Consider the following 18,095-nt stretch of genomic DNA (forward strand, 5'->3'; position numbering starts at 1 on the left):
CTACTGCTTCATCAGGGGAGGAAGATGAAAAGTGACCTGGCATAGAGTGGTCTGGGAGCTCTGTAGCTGTGCAATAACGGTTCAGGCGGGCCTGAGGAATTCCGCAGGCAGCGAAGGGGACGGACCGCCTTCCTCAGGGGATGGGGGGCCGTGACGCTGCAGCCTCTGGAGCCCTCCGTTCTGGGTCAGCGCACGTGCGGAACGAGCGGAGCACCCTGGCTTGATGGTATGCCAGGGCGTCCAGAAGCCCCAGTGCGTGGCCCTGCTCATGGTGACCTTCTGGAAGATGGGAAGGTCTTTCAGAATCCAGATAGATACTGTCAATCCGGGAGGATCAGGCCCTTGTGGGAGCTGGTGGGAGCGAAGAGGATAGAGAAATCCAGAGCCCTTGATGGCGACGACCTCCGCGGTGCCGGAGATCGTGCCGGTGATCTTACCGGTGCCTGGGACCGGGACCGGACTGTGACCGGCGCGGTGACGAGGTCGACCGGGAAGAGGACCTGCGGTGCCGTGAGCGGCTCCTGGAGTTGCGGTGCGTACGGCGGCTGGACCCCGAGCGGTGCCAGGAGTATCTGATCGGCGCGATGATGACGTGCCAGAGTACGACCGGTGCCTGGCGTAGGAGAGCGGTGCCAGACTGCAGCGGCGTCGCAAGGGAGACTCCCTTGTGATCGTCCCGGATCGCGGCCGGCCTGGATCTGAGCGGCCGCCGGGTCCGGGAAAGCCGGGGACGGTGCCCTCAAGGGTTGGCTTGCCTTAGAAAGCCACAACCCGCACGGCGCACCGGGGTTGGGGCCAGCCCAGGCTCAGGTCAGCAATCAGGTCCCGTGCGCACAGAAAGTCTAGGCATGGACGGAGGTATCACTCTACCCAGATCTTGGCGGGAAGCTGGGAGGGATCGACTCGACGGACCGCCGGGGCCGAGCAACGAAACCCCTTGCACAGCCAGCACGGCCGGCGCTGGCAGTGGCTCCTTACGGGCCACTAGCCGGGGTTGAGGACGTAGAGGGCTCTCGGCGGAAGCCTGGTGCGGAGAAGGTCGTGCGGTGCGTCTTCGCGGTGCCCGAGGGTCCGGTGCCGGAGCCGCGCTCGGTGCCGGAGCGCGGGGTGAAGTGCCACTTCATAAGGAGCGTCCTGAGCGCTGGTGCTCGCTCCTTTTGTTCGGGGACGGAAAGACTACAATGCGGCACTTATCTTGGATGTGGATCCCCCAGGCACCTTCAGGCAGCGCGTGGGGATCACTGGTGGGCATCGGCTTCTTACATATCAGCACGCCTGAACCCCGGCGAACCAGGCACAGCCCGGGCGCAGGCGCGGGAAGGGCCAGAGCCCTACCGATACGAATAATACTAATAGATCAAATATAACTATACTCGAACATAACTACAACTACGGTATCTAAGTAACTATGACTAACTAACTAGAACAGTAAAATGTGAGCAAGGAAGCTAGGGATGTGAGGTCAGCTATGCCGCGCTCCACAGTTCCAACGACGACACGGCGGTAAGAAGAACTGAGGAGCGGGCGGGCCGCAGGGGTATATATCACCCGCATAGTGCGGCGCACTCTAGGGGCGACCTGCCGGCCCGCTTGAGTTGCTTAGGTAAAGTTTCCGAGAACGTGCAACTGTCGGGCGCGTACACCTACTGGAATGGATATGAGCAAGCACTCGAAGAAGAACCTGAGTTATGGAGCCGGCTGGCTGTGGTGCGGCTCATGTGGGGTGACACTGGCACTGTCTCCAGCCAGCTGCTGTCTGTAGAATTAGCTCTCAGAGAGTGGCAGATGGAGATTGATACTTGGTGATATTTTGCAGTGATTTCCCCTGGACTCCCAGCAATGACTTTCCATGGCAAACACCTCAGTCTGGGTTGGGTTGGATGCCGGTTGGTTTGCCCATGGTCTTGTGGCAAAGTCCAGGGGCTCAAAAGTAGATAGAAAAACCCACAAAAACAGACACACACTGTCTGATTCACACACACAACCAGTCATTCTGCACAAGCATACAGGGTACATCTTCCACACACTCACACGTACCCCAGCATTCCACACACACACTACGCCTTCCACACACGCACACTCAAACGTTGTACAAATAAAGTAGTCAGCTTAAACATGTTGCCAATTTCCTTAGATGCCTAGCTCATCCAACATCTGTATTTGCAGCATTCCCTAGGGGTGTAGTGTATTTGTGTGTGTGTGTGTGTGTGTGATATTAGTGTTTGGGTGTGTGCCTGTGTGTGTGTGGTTTTAGTGCATCCGTGTGTGTGTCTGCATGATATTAGTATATCTGTGTGTGACATTTATGTTTGTGTGTGTGTGATATTAGTGTATCTGTGTGTGCAATATTAGTATGTCTCTATGTATGATATTACTTTGTGTCTGTGTGTGATATTATTGTGTGTGTGTGTGTGATATTAGTGTTTGTATGATATTAATACATGTGTGTGTGAGTGTATGATATTCGTGTATGTATGAGCATTTGGATGTTAGTGTGTGTCCTTCCTGGCAGCTCAGGACCATGCAGGCAAATTAGGAAAGGTCCTGGCATAACATTGGCATCACAGCATTCATGTCTGTCTATCTACTCATCCCCAGACACATCGGTCTAACAATCTATCATTGTACCCACCACTCTATCCACTCCAGACAAATCAACCTATCAGTTTACCACTGAACATTCCACTCGCTCTAACTATCCATCCCTGGACCCATCAACCTATAAATCGATCACAATACTCTCCACTCTCCCAGTTTATCCATACATATACACATCAACCTGCCTAACTCCATATCTACCACTCTATCTATCCATTCCCACACATATCAACTTATCAGTCTGTCACCATGCCCCCTGCCCCGCAATCTATTTTTCCTCGAAAACATGTTTGCCAAAGGCTTGGAATGGGACACAGAGAATGGATCACTTGAAGATTGCCTGTTCTGTTCACTCTCTCTGGGGCACCTAACATTGGCCACTGTCAGTAGATAGGATATGGGCTAGATGGACCTTTGAGCTGATCCAATATGGCCATTCTTATGCTCTTATTGTACAGTGGGAATCAAAAAAGCTAACATAGTGTTAGGAAACTTCAGGGCAGTGGGCTCTCAACCTTTCCAGACTACTGTACCCCTTTCAGGAGTCTGATCTGTCTTGCGTGCCCCCAAGTTTCACCTCACTTAAAACTATTTATTCAAAAAAGAATTAGCTAAGTTCACGGAGGATAAGTCCACCAATGGCTCTTAGCCAAGGTGGTCAGGGACACAGTCCTATGTTCTGGATGTCCCTAAATCTCTGATTGATAGTGCCAGAAGCTGGGACTGGATGACAGAGGATGGATCACTTGATAAATTGCCCTGTTCTGTTCATTCCCTCTGAAGCATCTGGCACTGGTCATTGTTGGAGATAGGTATTGTGCTAGATGGATCACTGCTCTGACTCACAATGGCCATTCTTATGTTCTTATGTAGGATTACTGAGTTCTAGTCCCAGCTCTCAGAGGGCAGTGGTATCTAGTGATTAGAGCAGTCAGGACTCCTGGGCTCTGTTCCCAGCAATGAGGGAGAGATGGACACTGGCCTTGAAAGCACAGAGAAATACTGGAAAACCACAACATATTGCCAGCACCATACTTAAGTGGTCAGTGGTTTATATTCTTTCTATCCCGGTCTCACACAACAAGACAATGATTGCTTTTGCAGGTATCTGGCTTTATTGCATTTAGGCAGCACAGAGAAAAAAAAGTGAAGCAAACAACCAATAACACTTAATCTTGATATATATGAGGATTGCTTATGATCAGGCTGAATACACAATACAAGACCATGAAACTGATTAATATTTCTTAATATAAGGATAGGCTTTTAGATGGCTGGCATGTGACAGCAGGGTTAACAAGATGGGGAAGGGGCGTCTATACAGTTTAGTGGCCACTAGGAACAGCAGAGGGTGAGGGGCAGGCAAGGGCCAGCTATACAGTATAGTGGCCACTAGGGGCAGCAGAGGGTTGGGGTGGGGAAGGGAAGGCTATACTGTATAATGGGCACTAGAAGCAGCACAGGATGGGGACAGCGAGGGGGTCTCTATATTGTATAATGGTCACTAGGGGCAGCAGGGGGTGGGGGTGGGGAAGGGGCGGCTATGCTCTATAATGGGCACTAGAGGCAGCAGAGGTTGAGGGGTGGAAACACGTATACCATCTCACTAGTGTTTAGAGGTGGGTGAGGAGCCAGGTGCCGTGGCCAGTTTCGAAGGGACAGAGGAGGGTTAGAGCAAGCAGCAGGGTTCCCTTATTGCCTTCCGCACCCTGTCTGGGTCCTAAATGTTCCTCACAAATTTCACAGGGAGTCCATTCAAGCAGGTGAGGACAATATTGCTTGTGCCACTGAGTCCATCGAAAGAGAAGGTCAAGAGGTTGAAAGTGCAGGTGGTGATTTTGAAGGGGTTCTTGCTCTTGCGATTGAAGCCCCCAACGGGTATGCCATCATCCTTGCAGATGGCATTGATAGTGTCGACGGGCTCATGGATGAAGGTGTTGGTGTACTTCCAGATTACGCCCCGGTCCAACATCATCATTTTGCAGTAGGCTCTGTTGCTGGCAGCTTCGTTCTTGGGGTTGTTCACGTGCTCTTTCAGGAATCTGGTATTCAACCAATCCCATGGCTGCCCACTGGCCAGGGCCAGGCAGGCGACCAGCAGGACGAGGGGCAGCAGGACTGCGGGGCAGGGTCTCTTCAGAGCCATGGCAATGTCTGTCACTGGATCAACCTGCAGTGGGGGTAGGGAGAAGATGGATGGAGACAGCTGAGGGCAGGGCTCTATCTTCTCCATGGAACTCCATCCATTATCTCCTCTCACTCCCATGATCCCCTCCCACCCCACTTTGTTCCCAGAGCCCCTCCACATCCAATTATTCCTGCCCCATTCTGTGCCAGGTTTTGCACAGACCCTGACCAAGATCCGCCTTCTCATCCTCTAACCACTATTCATAGAACATATAATATCAAGGTTGGAAGGGACCTCAGGAGGTCATCTAGTCCCATCCCCTGCTCAAAGCAGGGCCAGTCCCCAACTAAATCATACCAGCCAGGGCTTTGTCAAGCCTGACCTTAAAAACCTCTAAGGATGGAGAGTCCACCATCTCCCTCAGTAACCCTTTCCAGTGCTTCATCACCCCCCAGTGAAAATGTTTTTCCTAATATCCAGTCTAAACCTCCCTCACTGCAACTTGAGACCATTGCTCCTTGTTCTGTCATCTGTTACCACTGAGAACAGTTTACATCCATCCTTTTTGGAACCCCCTTTCAGGTAGTTGAAAGCAGCTATCAAATCCCCCACTCATTCTTCTCTTCTGCAGACTAAACAATCCCAGTTCCCTCAGCCTCTCCTCATAAGTCATGTGCTCCAGCCCCCTAATCATTTTTGTTGCCCTCCACTGGACTCTTTCCAATTTTTCCACCCAGACCCATGGATAGATCCCAGGTGTCCTGAGTCTTAAAGGCAGGCCGATATTGCCCTGCCCCTGTGCCATGTGTAACTCACCCCCAACTTAGTCCAGTCGCCCCCTGCCCCAGCCTTGTTCTGTATCCAACACTTCAAACTTTTGTTTGCTGTGTAGATGCATCCTGAGTCCTGACCTACTGGCACCCCATACCTGTCATCAGAGAGATGAATCCTGGTGTCTGCCGAGCTGAACCTCACCTTGATCCTTCCTCCCATCTTGGCGTCTGTTATATAGAGCTCAACCAAACATGGAGGGGGAGGAGTTGGAAGAGGAAGTCTAATAAGCAATTGGATTAGCATAATTTCCTGACAGCTGGCAATTAAAATCAGTGGCCCAGCAGGCAGGGCATGGGTGAAGAACAAACAGCATGTGTTCTCTCAGAGAGGCGGATTCCACAAAAACATCTAAAGGTTTGTCTACTTAGCAAGCAAAGGTGTGATTGTAGAGCAGGTGGACGAAGACATTCCAGCTTTAATTGTTACTGTGGGTAAGGCTAGTGGGCGGCACAGACTTCACTGCAGGATAGCTGCTCCAATTCCAGCTCACCAGCTACCTGGAGTACCAGCTCTGGTTGCCAGCCTGTGCTAAACCTGTGCTTCTTTGTTTCCACTGTTATTGTTACTCATGTTAGCTAGAATAAAACTAATGTAGGAACGCCCACCCCTGCTGCAATCACCCTTTTGTTCGCTGTGTAGACGCACCCCGAGTCCTGACCCACTGGCACCTTCCTCATCCAAGCCTAGCTCAGAAACTCACCCCAGTCCTGGGCTGCAGCCCTCTGCTAGCCCAGCTCTGGATTCTGTTGTAGTCATTCAGATGGAAAACATGGGCCCAAAGCGTCAAAGCTGTTTATGTGCCTCTATCACTGGCCACCGTTAAGCAGATTTAAACACGGTTCAGGGTTTGGTATCCAGCCTGCTCAGTCCCATGGTAAACACACCATTAAAAGTCCTTAAAGAGATAGAAAAAGAGTCACACTCAATTCTTTATATTTCAGATGTTTTAAGTAAGGCTTTCATTTTAAAAGCCTCCCCTTCTTCCATCTCCCTTCAGCTGCATAGTTTTAGAAGGAACGTTCCCACCCCCACCCCAAAGTCTCCGAAGTGGTGAAGATGGTAAGAATGTCCTTCTAGGAAAAAGGAAAGAAGTTAGCTGAGATGGGCCGGAGCAGCTGCTGCTACAGTTCTTTTTTTCAGAAGACAACACAAGACAAACACACACAACAGGACAAAAGGGAATTGCAAAGAGAGAAAATGGAGCTTCTGTCTCTAGTGTTGGATCTCCTTTGTAGCCGCACCACTGAAGAAACACAGAGCTGGCATCACGGTCTGATCAGTCTCTCAGAGACCTGGCAGGCTGGTACCCGCATCTGGTTCTGTAGGACACAGGCTCACAACCGTGTTGTGAAATATCCAGTCTTGGCTGGCTAAGTCAGACTATTATTAGATAGAAAGACAAAGGAGAGGGGTAGGAAAGACAAGAACTAAGGCAGAGAACAAAAAGAACACATGATGTGGGGGAGACAAAATCTCATCTCGCAGGTGTGGCTGGGACTTAGACGGAACTGGTTGAGGTGGGTGGTCATGTCATCTGGGTCCCTCTCTATGTCTCCTGGTTTGGTCAAGATGTCTCTTGGGTTAGGATGAAGGAGGCCCAGAGGTGTCATGCTGGATTCCATGGTTCCAGGAGATGGCCAGGGTGGCAGCCATGATGGTAAAGCTCACTGCTTCCCCTGCGTTCGATCAGTAATTGTTGCATTTTCTTCCTCTCCTCCCTCAATTTATCTCCCAAACTGGCCTTTTTCAAGGACCTCAAAGGGAGGGATGGGTGGACCAGCCCCTCATCATTGTTTTGGTCACCATTTAGGCCTAATTTATGACACACTAGTTTTGATCCATTGATTTTTGGTCCCACACTTTTCGTGTTTGATCTTAACACAGGGTCTTGAATTATATTGGGAGGCCATTGTGTTTAGACTAACACGGTCTTTCGGTCACAATTTGTACCTTTCCCAATCTACTCTTATTGTTCTATGTGACTGGACATTTCATCAATTTTTGCTCTTCACAGCTGATTTTATAATCAGGGTAAATTTAAAGGCCCATTTACCCTGTTTCTTCCACACACAGCTCTGCCAGTACCCCTCAGTCCTGACTTGCAGCCTCCCTGGAAAGTGCCTAAGGGTATTGGATGCCATGAAAATAAGAGAAACCGGGTGTCTACATTGCTTTGGTGAATTGCTGGTGTCAGTAAAGGAAGACAGGAAATTAGACTACACCACTGGATCAAAAGCCCCTAGCACAAATTAATTGTGACCACAGCAAGACTTGAACTCACACGACCCAATTGCCAGAACGAGCGTTTGAACCACTGAGTAATGGAACTGAAAACATCTGTTGTTGGCAGAATATCACAACAGGTGATGGGCTGATGTACATTGCACATGCTGACATCTAAGTGATGCATTATTCTTTCTCTGCAGGATAAGAATGATTCTCTGAAGGAAGAAGAACCCCCACTGGATGTCTGCTCTTTTTATGAGGGGCAGAAATGTTCCTGTGGAATTTTAATAACGAAAGGAGAGTGAGATGGGCAAGGACACAGTGGAAGAGATGGACAGATGAGCAGAGTAAATTACATCTTCTTGGGACCAAAGGACATTCAAAGCGATGCACTAAGGGAAACAAGACCGAGACACACCACATGAAGCAACAAGGGGCACGGCCAAAGCTCTGACTCACACAAGCAAGAAGCACAACTGCATACAACACAAACTCACCGCAAAAAGATCTAAACAGGCAAAAAGCACATACGCACAAAACACACACACAAGAAATATAACATGAGACACACAAGACTTCCACAAACAAGGGATTCAAATACACAATATACGAACAAACAGAAGGCAAAACATGAAACATGCAAGACTGACTCACACAAATACACAGATGAGCCCATACACGGAAAGATGTCTCACACACAGACACAGACACAGACACACACACACACACACACACAGAGTTTTGTGATTTCCTTATTGTTCACTGATTACAAGTAGAAAGGGGCTTACACTGGTAAAGCTTATTGCCTTCAGTAGAAAGGAATCAGCTGTACTGGTATAAAACCTGATTTTACTATTATATCTGAATCCACAGTAATAGAAGTACTGGCATGATAGTAAAATTGGTACAGATATTGCTCTCTGTTTATCCATCCCCAAACATCCCCCCCCCTCCCTCCCTCTCTCCCTGTCTTTCTCTCTCCACCAGTCCCTCCCTGTACACACCCATATTCCTCTTCATCTAGTAACATTTTTCCCCATCCCACTGTAGGAGTCTCTGATGACTAGTAATTACTCTTGGCCCATGGAAAGTTGTTATTGTCATGAGAATTCCTGGCAGGTAGTTCGGATTGCACGGCCAAACTAGGGAAGAGGCCCAGGTATAATTAACATATAGATTGGGAGTCAAAGGCCCATCTTTCCTTGCATTCTTAAAAGCTTCCAAACTAGCTAATATCCTAGTTTCACTAAGGAGGTCATGTTCCACGTTGAGCCAATAATTCTTCTATTTGGAGGAAGTAACCAGGGGCACATCCATTTTAGACTTAGTTCTGACCAATGGGGGAGAACTGATTGCAAATGTGAAAGTGGAAGGCAATGTGGGTGAAAGTGATCACGAAAAGGTAGATTTCATGGTTCTCAGGAAAGGAAGGAGTGAGATAAGACCATGGAAACTTGGACAACTGGTAGGTAAAGTACCATGGGAAGAAATTTGAAGAGATACAGGATTTCAGAAGAGCTGGCAGTTTCTCAAAGAAACAAACTATCCCAGTGTGAAGGAATGCTAGGAAGAATAGTAACTGGCCAATATGGCTCCATTGGGAGCTCTTTAATGAACTGAAAATCAAAAAAAGAATCCTATAAAATAGCAGAAAAATGAATGAATTGCTAAGGCGTACAAAAGAATAGCTCAGGCATGTAGGGACAAAATCTGAAATGCTCAGGTACAAAATAAGTTACATCTAGCAAGGGACATAAAAGGCAGTAAGAAGAGGTTCTTTAAATAACTAGGAGCAAGCAAAAAATGAATGAAATTGTAGATCCTCCACTTATCAGGGAAGGAGAGCTAATAACTGATGACATCAAAAAGGCAGAGGTGTTTAATCCCTATTTGCTTCACTTTTCATTAGAATGGTTAATGGTGATCAGATACTCAACTCAATTAATATTAAAAAGAAGGAGAAAGGAACACAAGCCCAAATGGGGAAAAAACAGGTTAAAGAATATTTTGGTAAGTTACAGATATTAAATTTGGCAGGGCCTGATTAAATTAATCCTAGAGTACTTAAGGAACCAGCTGAAGCTATCTCAGAACTGTTAGCAAGGATCTGCAATAACTCATGAAGGAAGGGGGAGGTCCCAGAGCACTGGAGAATGGAAAACATAGTAACTAACGTTTTTTAAAAAGGGAACAAAGAGAACCCAGTCAGTCTAACTTTGATTCCTGGAAAGAGTCTGGAACAAATCGTTAAACAATCAGTTTGTAAGCACTTAGAGCATAGTAGAGTTTAAAGGAATAGCCAGCATGGATTGGTCAAAAACAAATCATGCCAAACCAGCCTAATCTCCTTCTTTGACCAAGACTACTGCCCAAGTGGAAGCATAATATATCTTGACATTAATAAGGATTTTGTCACAGTCCCACATGCCTTTCTCATAAGCAAACTAGGGAATTATGGTATAAATCAAATTAATATGAGGTGGGTGAAAAACTCGTCGAAAGACTGTACTCAAAGAGTAGTTATCAATGGTTCACTGTCACACTGGGTCCTGCAGGGGTCAGTCCTGGGTCTGCTACTACGCAATATGTTTACTAATGACCTGGGTAATGGAGTGGAGAGTATCCTTATAAAATTTGCAGATTACACGAAGATGAGAGGGGTTGAAGTACTTCTAATTCAAAACAACCTGGACAAATTGGAGAATTGGCCTGAAATCAATGAGATGAAATTCAATAGAGACAAGTTCAAGTGTGATACCATGTCCATTGTGCCAAAAGTGTCTGTATCTGGGGCATCCAGAACAGCCCATTGTGCACTCATGGTGCTGAATAGGGTACTGGCTGGATGGTTGCTCTTTTCACCTTGTGCTCCCTTGAGGTCTTCTCAAGCTGAATGGCACTGACCCAGAGGTCACTGACTGGCTCAAGACTAAAGAGTCTGGAAGCAATGAAAATTAGGGGACACTAAGCATCTACATCTCTTTGGTGATTTGAAGATTGCAGGTAGCACGCACACTGTGGTGTGGTGCAGTTTACAACAAATACATTAACTCAGTATAAAAGCTGGACATCAGAGACAAATACAGGGTAGGTAATAGGTAAAAAAAATAGCTGAAGGTTTAAAGCTGAAGTGCAAGAAGCCTACAGGGTTGGGCCTGCTGGATATTTAGCTTAGCCAAATTAGGCTTTAGGCTTTCAGATTAATTGATTATATTACAAAGATATATTAGTGACTAATAAATTTGCTGAGCTTGTGTCTACATTTGTATGCTGATGTTTTGAAAAATGACATGAAAAATGAATTTGGATAATGTACCTAGGAAAGCTCAGTAGGCACCACAAGATGGCCACTGGTAACCGAAATGTTAGAGACTTCCTTAAGGAAGCACATTTTACTATTGTGATAAGGTGATGTAAATGTTAATAAGTTGAAAGAAGAACTATCCGAGTGGCCTATCAGGTGAAGAGTCCCCCAGTGATATCAGGGACACACTCCTAAAGATGGACAGGACAGGAGGGGTTTAATCCTCAAGCATATTAATGAGCTTTGGTGGGTGTACATATAACAGGCAGATGGATGCAGGTCATCAATTCCTGAAAGTCATCTTTTCCTGACCCTCACCTGGAGCCAGCCACCACATTTCAGGATTCCTCATGGATATGTGAGTATGAAAGACTTTGATATACTAGTGTTGGACATTTTGTGATTTCTAACCTTTGCAGTCTCTGTGACAGTTATATAAACTGGAGTTTCTAAGTGATAAGACTTTTAATAAGAGTACATCTGATTAAATGTGCTCAGTGTTTCTCACATGCTTCTCAAGTCTCCAATAGTAATGCTAGCCCACGTGGTGGTGTTCACCCTAATGTTCTAAATCCTGGCGTAGCCATGGAGCCTGGACTTTTGTCTAATGCTAGAGTTTAAAAGGGGTTATCAGTATTGTTCAATACCATAACCAATAAAGGCTACAACAGCAAGAAAGGAGCACCACAATGACTTGCACTCACAATTAAAAAAACTACTTAACTATGACTTTAAGCATTGAATTAGCAATGATAAAGGCTGATGTAATGATACATATGACAAATCCTGGCATGTAAGTGATACCTTATTCTTTTCCTGCAGTATAAGAGTAATTATCTGAAGGAAAAAGAAATCCCATTGGATGTCATTGGGTGTCTGCCCTATTTTTGATGGATGGAAGTGTGCCCTTGGAATTTTAAAAAATGAAAGAGAGAGAGATGGGGAAAGACAAACTAAGAGGGAGAGAGAGAGAGAGAGAGAGAGAGAGGACTTGAGATTTCATAGGGAACAAGTTGTGTTGGAAGTTGGGTTGAAGTTTTGACTTGCTCTCCCATTGGCTCTAGGCAAGGGAAGGAAGATGATATGTGGAAAGAGACACTCAGAGAAATGCACTCGGATACACACACAAGACACAAAGGAAATAATATTGGAGACCAAAAACACTCTGAATGATACAAGTGAGAGGCACAACCGCACAAAACACAAACACAATGACAACAGATACAAACACACACAAGCTGGAAGAGGAGACACGCAAAATGCACCCAACCCAGAAAACACAGACACACACAAGAAACATCCCATGAGACACACAAGACTCACATAAGCAGGGGATTTAACTGCATAAAACACACATACGAGGCAAAACATGAAACACACAAGACTCACACTAACACACACAACACAAACACACAGACAAGCCCAAGCATGAGACATGGAAACAAATGCAAACATTTTTGATTTTCCTTTTTGGCATGTGAATACTAGTAGAAAGGTGCTTATATGGATATAGCTTGTTGCCATCAACAGAAAGGGGTATGTTATACTGGTATAATGTCTGTTTATGTTGGTATATCTGAATCCAGGGGCTGCAAGAGAATAATAGCTAAATCAATATAAAAACTACTCTCTGTTTATCCATCTCCATACACAATCATCTGTCTCTCTATCCATTTATCCCTGCAAACATTCATCTCTCTCTCTCTCTCCATCCATCTATCTCTGTACACACTCTTCTCTTTCTCTCTCTCTACTTATACTTGTGTCCATCCCATAGAATGAGTCTCTGAAGATTGGAATAAGCTACAAGAGCGTGGGATGTTGTTTTTGCCTCGAGCGTTCCTGGCATGTAGGCTGATGGAGCCGCCAAATTGGGGTTGAGGCCACCAGGTATAATTACTATGCAGAATGAGAGCCTTGAGTCCATATTTCCTTGTATTTCAAAAAGCTCCAGAAGTAGCTAATGTCCTAATTTTGTTTAGGAGTCACGGGGGTCCCTGTTCAGCTGGTATCTCTTCTATATGTAGTAAGTAATCAGGAGCACAGCCATTGTAGACTTGATTCTGACCAACAGAGGGGACTTTGTTGTGAATGTGAAGGTGGAAGGCAATATGAGTGAAGGTGATCATGAAGTTATAGATGATTTTAAGAAAAGGAAGGAGTGAGAACAGCCGAATAAGGACAACAGACATCAGAAAAGCCGACTTTAACAAACTCAGAGAACTAATAGGTAGCATCCCATGGGAAAAAAATAAAAGGAATAAATAAAGGAGTTCCGGAGAGCGGGACATTTTTCAAGGAAACAATATAAAGGGTAAAGCCACAAACTATCCCAAGGCAAAAGAATGTTAGGAAGAATATTAAAAGGCCAATATTGCTCCATCAGAAGCTCTTTAATGACCTGAAAATCAACAAGGATTCCTAGAAATGTGGAAACATGGATGAATTGCTAAGGAGGAGTACAAAAGAATAGCAGAAGCATGTCGTGACAAAATCCGAAAAGCTAAGACAGAAAATGAGTCACATCTGGCAAGGGACATAAAACGTAATAAGGCAAGGTTCCAGAAATACATTAGGAACAAGAGAAAGAGGAAGACAATTGTAGATCCTCTGCTTAGTGGAGATGGAGAGCTAATAACTGATGACATCAAGAAGGCAGATATGTTTAATGTCTTTTTTGCTTGTCTTCACTAAAAAGGTTAATGGTGACCAGATACTGATTGCACTTAATTATTAACAACAAGGAGAAAGGAAGGCTAGCAAAACTAGGGAAAGAACAGGTTAAAGAATACTTAAGTAAGTTAGATATATACAAGCTGTTGAGGCCTGATGAAATTTGCCCTGGAGTACTTAAGGAATTAGCTGACGTAATCCTGAAATGATTAGCAACTATCTTCAAGAACTCCTAGAGGACGGGAGAGGTCCCAGAGGACTGGAGATGAGCAAACATGGTATCTGCCTTTAAAAAAGGAGCAAAGAGGACTCACTTCGATACCCGGAAAGGTAGTGGAACAAATTCTTAAATAATCAGTTTATAAGCACTAAAGGATAATAGGGTTATAAAGAATAGCCCACATGGATTTGTCAAGAACAAACCATACCAAACCAACCTAATTTCCTTCTTTGACAGAATTACTGAGCTACTGGATAGGGTGGAAGTAGCCGGCATGATATATCTTTATTTTAGTAAGTCTTCTGACACAGTCTCACATGACTTTCTCATAAACAAACTAGGAAAATGTGCTCTGGATGAAATTTCAATAAGGTGGGTGCACAGCTGGTTGAAAGATCATATTCAAAGAGTAGTTACCAATGATTTGCTGGTGTATCTAATGGGATCCTGCAGAGTTTAGTCCTGGGTCTGGTGTTATTCAATATTTTAATGAATGACCATGGTAATGGAGTGGAGAGTATGCTTATAACATTTACGTATGACACCAAGCTTGGAGGGGTTGCAAGCACTTTGGGGGACAGGATTAGAATTCAAAATAACCTTGACAAAAATGGAGAATTGGTCTGAAATCAATAAGATGAAATTTAATAAAGACAAGTGCAAAGTACTTTCCTTAAGGAGGAAAAATCAAATGCACAACTACAAAATGGGGAATAACTAGCTGGGTGTAAATACTGTTGAAGAAGATCTGAGGGTTATAGTAGATAATTAACTGAATATGAGTCAACAACGTTTTGCAGTTGCATAAAAGGCTAATATTCTGGGCACCACATTTTAAGAAAGATGTGGATAAATTGAAAAGAGTTCAGAGGAGAACAGCAAAAAGGGATAAAAGATTTAGAAAAGTTGAGCTATGAAGAAAGGTTAAAATGAATGGGCTTGTTCAGCCTTGAGGGAAGAAGACTAAAGGGGGACCTTCTAACTCTAAAGGTAGTTAAGCTGCGGAAGAGAGGTTGAGGATTCCATGTCATTGGAGGATTATAAGAAATAGTTGGACAAACACCTGTCAGGGATGGTCTAAGTTTCTTGGCCCTGTCTCAGCACAAGGGGCTGGATCTACTGAGCTCTCACTTGTCAATGATGGAGAATCCATGACAACCCTTTGTAAAATGTTCCAATGGTTCATTACCTTCTCTGTTATACATTTATACCTTATTTCCCTTATATGTGTCTTATTTGTCTAGCTTCAACTTCTGGTCATTGGAACGAGTTAGACCTTTGTCTGCTAGATTGAAGAACCCTTTTTCAATATTTTTCCCCATGTTGGTAATTATAAACTGTGATCAAGCACCCTTTCACCTTTTGTTAAGCTAACTAAATTAAGCACCTTGAGTCTATCACTATTGGTATGTTTTCTATCTCTTTAATCATTCTCATGGTTCTTCTTTGATCCTTCTCCAATTTATAAACCTCCTTCTTGAATTGTGAGCACTAGAACTGGACACAGAGTTCAAGAAGCAATTGCACCAGTGCCAAATACAGAGGTAAAATAACCTCTCTGCTCCTATTTGAGATTCCCATGTTTCTGCATCCCAGGATCTCATTAGCCCCTTTGGCCATAACATCGCACAGGGAGTTCATGTTCAGCTGATTATCCACCACGACCCCCACTTCTTAGCACTCCCATTGTTCTACTAGGGCAGAGTAGTGGAATATTAATGACTTTTGGTTGTCTTGCTTCCAGGCAGGGTTTGGGAGATACATAACCAGTCCTTGTGAGGAAATAGCTGATTCAGTGCTGTGATCCTAGGATCCCTTGGTGCTAATGTGTCAAGGCCACAGGGATTGCCTAGTGTTTTACAGGGATCTTGTGGGTCAGACAGTTAGTAATAGCTTACTGAAGGGTGTATGTGATGTCTCTACTGAGAGCCAGTAGCCCATTGGCTGTCATAATCACTGTGAAATGTGTGTACAGCTAATATTTAAGGAGTTGTGTAGCTATACGAAAATTATATTCTTAAGAGCTTGGCATTAAGGCAGGTCACCTGGAGGTGATATACTGTGGGCATGTTCCTTTCATTGGGATGAGGTTAAAGTTGGCCAGTGCATGGATGATGATAGAATCATAGAATCGTAAGAATGGAAGGGACCTTGAGAAGTCATGTAGTCCAGTCTCCTGCACTCATGGAACTTATTAACTTTGTGATGTAAGGTTATGGATCTGAAATGGATGAATGCGATTAGGTTTAGTGTTAGGATGAGGGTAAAGTTGAGCAGTGGAGGGATGGGGTTAGGGTTGGACAGAAGGGGAGAGGAATTTGCTCTGCATAACACAGGACTGTAGCCTTCTGGTTCAAGGAAATTCCATGGGAATGTGTTTAAGTCCATCCCCCCCCCCAAAGCCAGGCTCTCCAGGAGAAGCATCCAGATGGTGAAGAGCCACCTGCTCTCGTACCTGTTTCAGCCCCTTAACCCTACTCCCTCCCTCCAGAGCTGGGAGAGCACCCAGAAGTCCTGCCGTCCAGGTCATCTTCTACCCACTGACCTCTCCTCTACCTGCACAGGCACTGGTCCCTAGCCCCTGCTTTCTCTACCTTTCTCCCAGTGAATAGGGTCTGGTATCTAAAGCAGCAGGACAAGAAGTTCTGGTTTATGTGGGTGAGGACAGCACCTGCCCCCTCACAGCTTTACAATGGTGGATGAGAGAGTTGTCTTGTGAAATCTCAGCTTCATAGTGGAGCTGGCTCTAGGGTGACCAGGTGTCCACTTTTTGACCAGAACTCCTGGGGATCCAGTCAGCACCGCTGACCAGGCCATTAAAAGTCTGGTAGGCAGTGCTGTGGTGCTAAGGCAGGCTAGTCCCCACCTGTCCTGGGGCACCATGATGTGCTCCAGAAGCAGCCAGCAGGTCCGGCTCGTAGGCAGGGGGTGCCATTGGGCTTCATGCACTCTCTCCGCCCCAAGCACCCACTCCGCACTGGACCTGACCAGTGGGAGCTGGGGGAGAGGGGCGGTGTCGATGGGCAAGAGTAGCGCGCTCTGTGGAGCCTCTGGCCTCCCTTGCCTAGGAGTTGGACCTGCTGGCCACTCCTGGGATGCAGTGCGGTGCCCCAGGACAAGCAGGCAGCCTGTCTTAGCCCCGCTGCGCTGCTGACCAGGAGCCGCCCAAGATAAGTCCATACCCCAACCCTGAGCCTCAAACCCTGCACCCTAAACCCCTCATCCCTGGCCCCATCCCAGAGTCCACACCCCCAGCCCAGAGTCTGAATCCTCTTATGCCCCTCAACCTCCAGCCCTGAATCCCCCCAATCCCAGAGCTCCCTCCTGCACCCCAGAGTCCTTACCTCCAGCCCAGGGTCATCACCCCTCTGCATTTCAACCCCTTGCCCCAGCCCAGATCCCCTTCTAACACCCTGAATCACACAAACAGAGCCCTCACCCGCTCCCACACCCAAAGTCCCTGACTCAGCCCAGGGTCTGCTCCTACACCTTGAACGCCTCATTTCTGGCCCCACTCTGGAGCCTGCACCCCCATTTAGAACCTTCACCCTCTCCTGCACCTCAACCCACTGCACCAGCCCAGTGAAAGTGAGTGAGGGTCTGGGACAGAAAGCCATCGAGGGAGGGATAATGTAATAAGTGGGGGGCAGGGCCTCAAGGAAGGGGTGGGGCTAGGGTGTTCAGTTTTGTGCCCATAGAAAGTTGGCAACCCTAGTTTGCTCAGCTGCCACCTGCCCCCTGGACTATGACTTGCTGAGTCCATCCCTTTGGCTCTGCCTTGGCAGCCTTGTGCATGGCTGGGATGATGGTTTTGGCCTGGAGGTGTCAGGGCTCTGAACTGCCAAGCCCAGAGGTGCTAGGGATCTGCATCTCCAGGCCCAGAAGTGTTGGGGGTCTGAACTGCCAGGCCCAGAGGTGCTGGGGCTCTGAACTGCCAGGCCCAGAGGTGTTAGGGCTCTAAACTGTCAGGCCCAGAGGTGTCGGGGGTCTGAACTGCCAAGTCCAGAGATGCCGGGGCTCTGAACTGCAGGGCTCAGAGGTGCTGAGGCTCTGAACTGAAGGGCTCAGAGGTCCGGGGCTCTGAACTGCAGGACTCAGAGGTGCTGGGGCTC

At 46.5% G+C, this 18,095-nt stretch overlaps 1 protein-coding gene across 1 annotated transcript; it reads right to left on the minus strand.

Annotated features, from left to right (window-relative positions):
* Positions 1-4,139: 4,139 nt before the first annotated feature.
* Positions 4,140-4,858, minus strand: LOC116815846 (ribonuclease-like). Its single transcript, XM_032764548.2, has one exon. The coding sequence runs from the start codon at positions 4,829-4,831 to the stop codon at positions 4,319-4,321; it is 513 nt and encodes a 170-aa protein (XP_032620439.1). The 5' UTR covers positions 4,832-4,858; the 3' UTR covers positions 4,140-4,318.
* Positions 4,859-18,095: the final 13,237 nt, after the last annotated feature.

Source organism: Chelonoidis abingdonii, chromosome 14 (assembly GCF_003597395.2).
Source record: "Chelonoidis abingdonii isolate Lonesome George chromosome 14, CheloAbing_2.0, whole genome shotgun sequence".
In the NCBI taxonomy this organism is placed as follows: domain Eukaryota; kingdom Metazoa; phylum Chordata; order Testudines; family Testudinidae; genus Chelonoidis; species Chelonoidis abingdonii.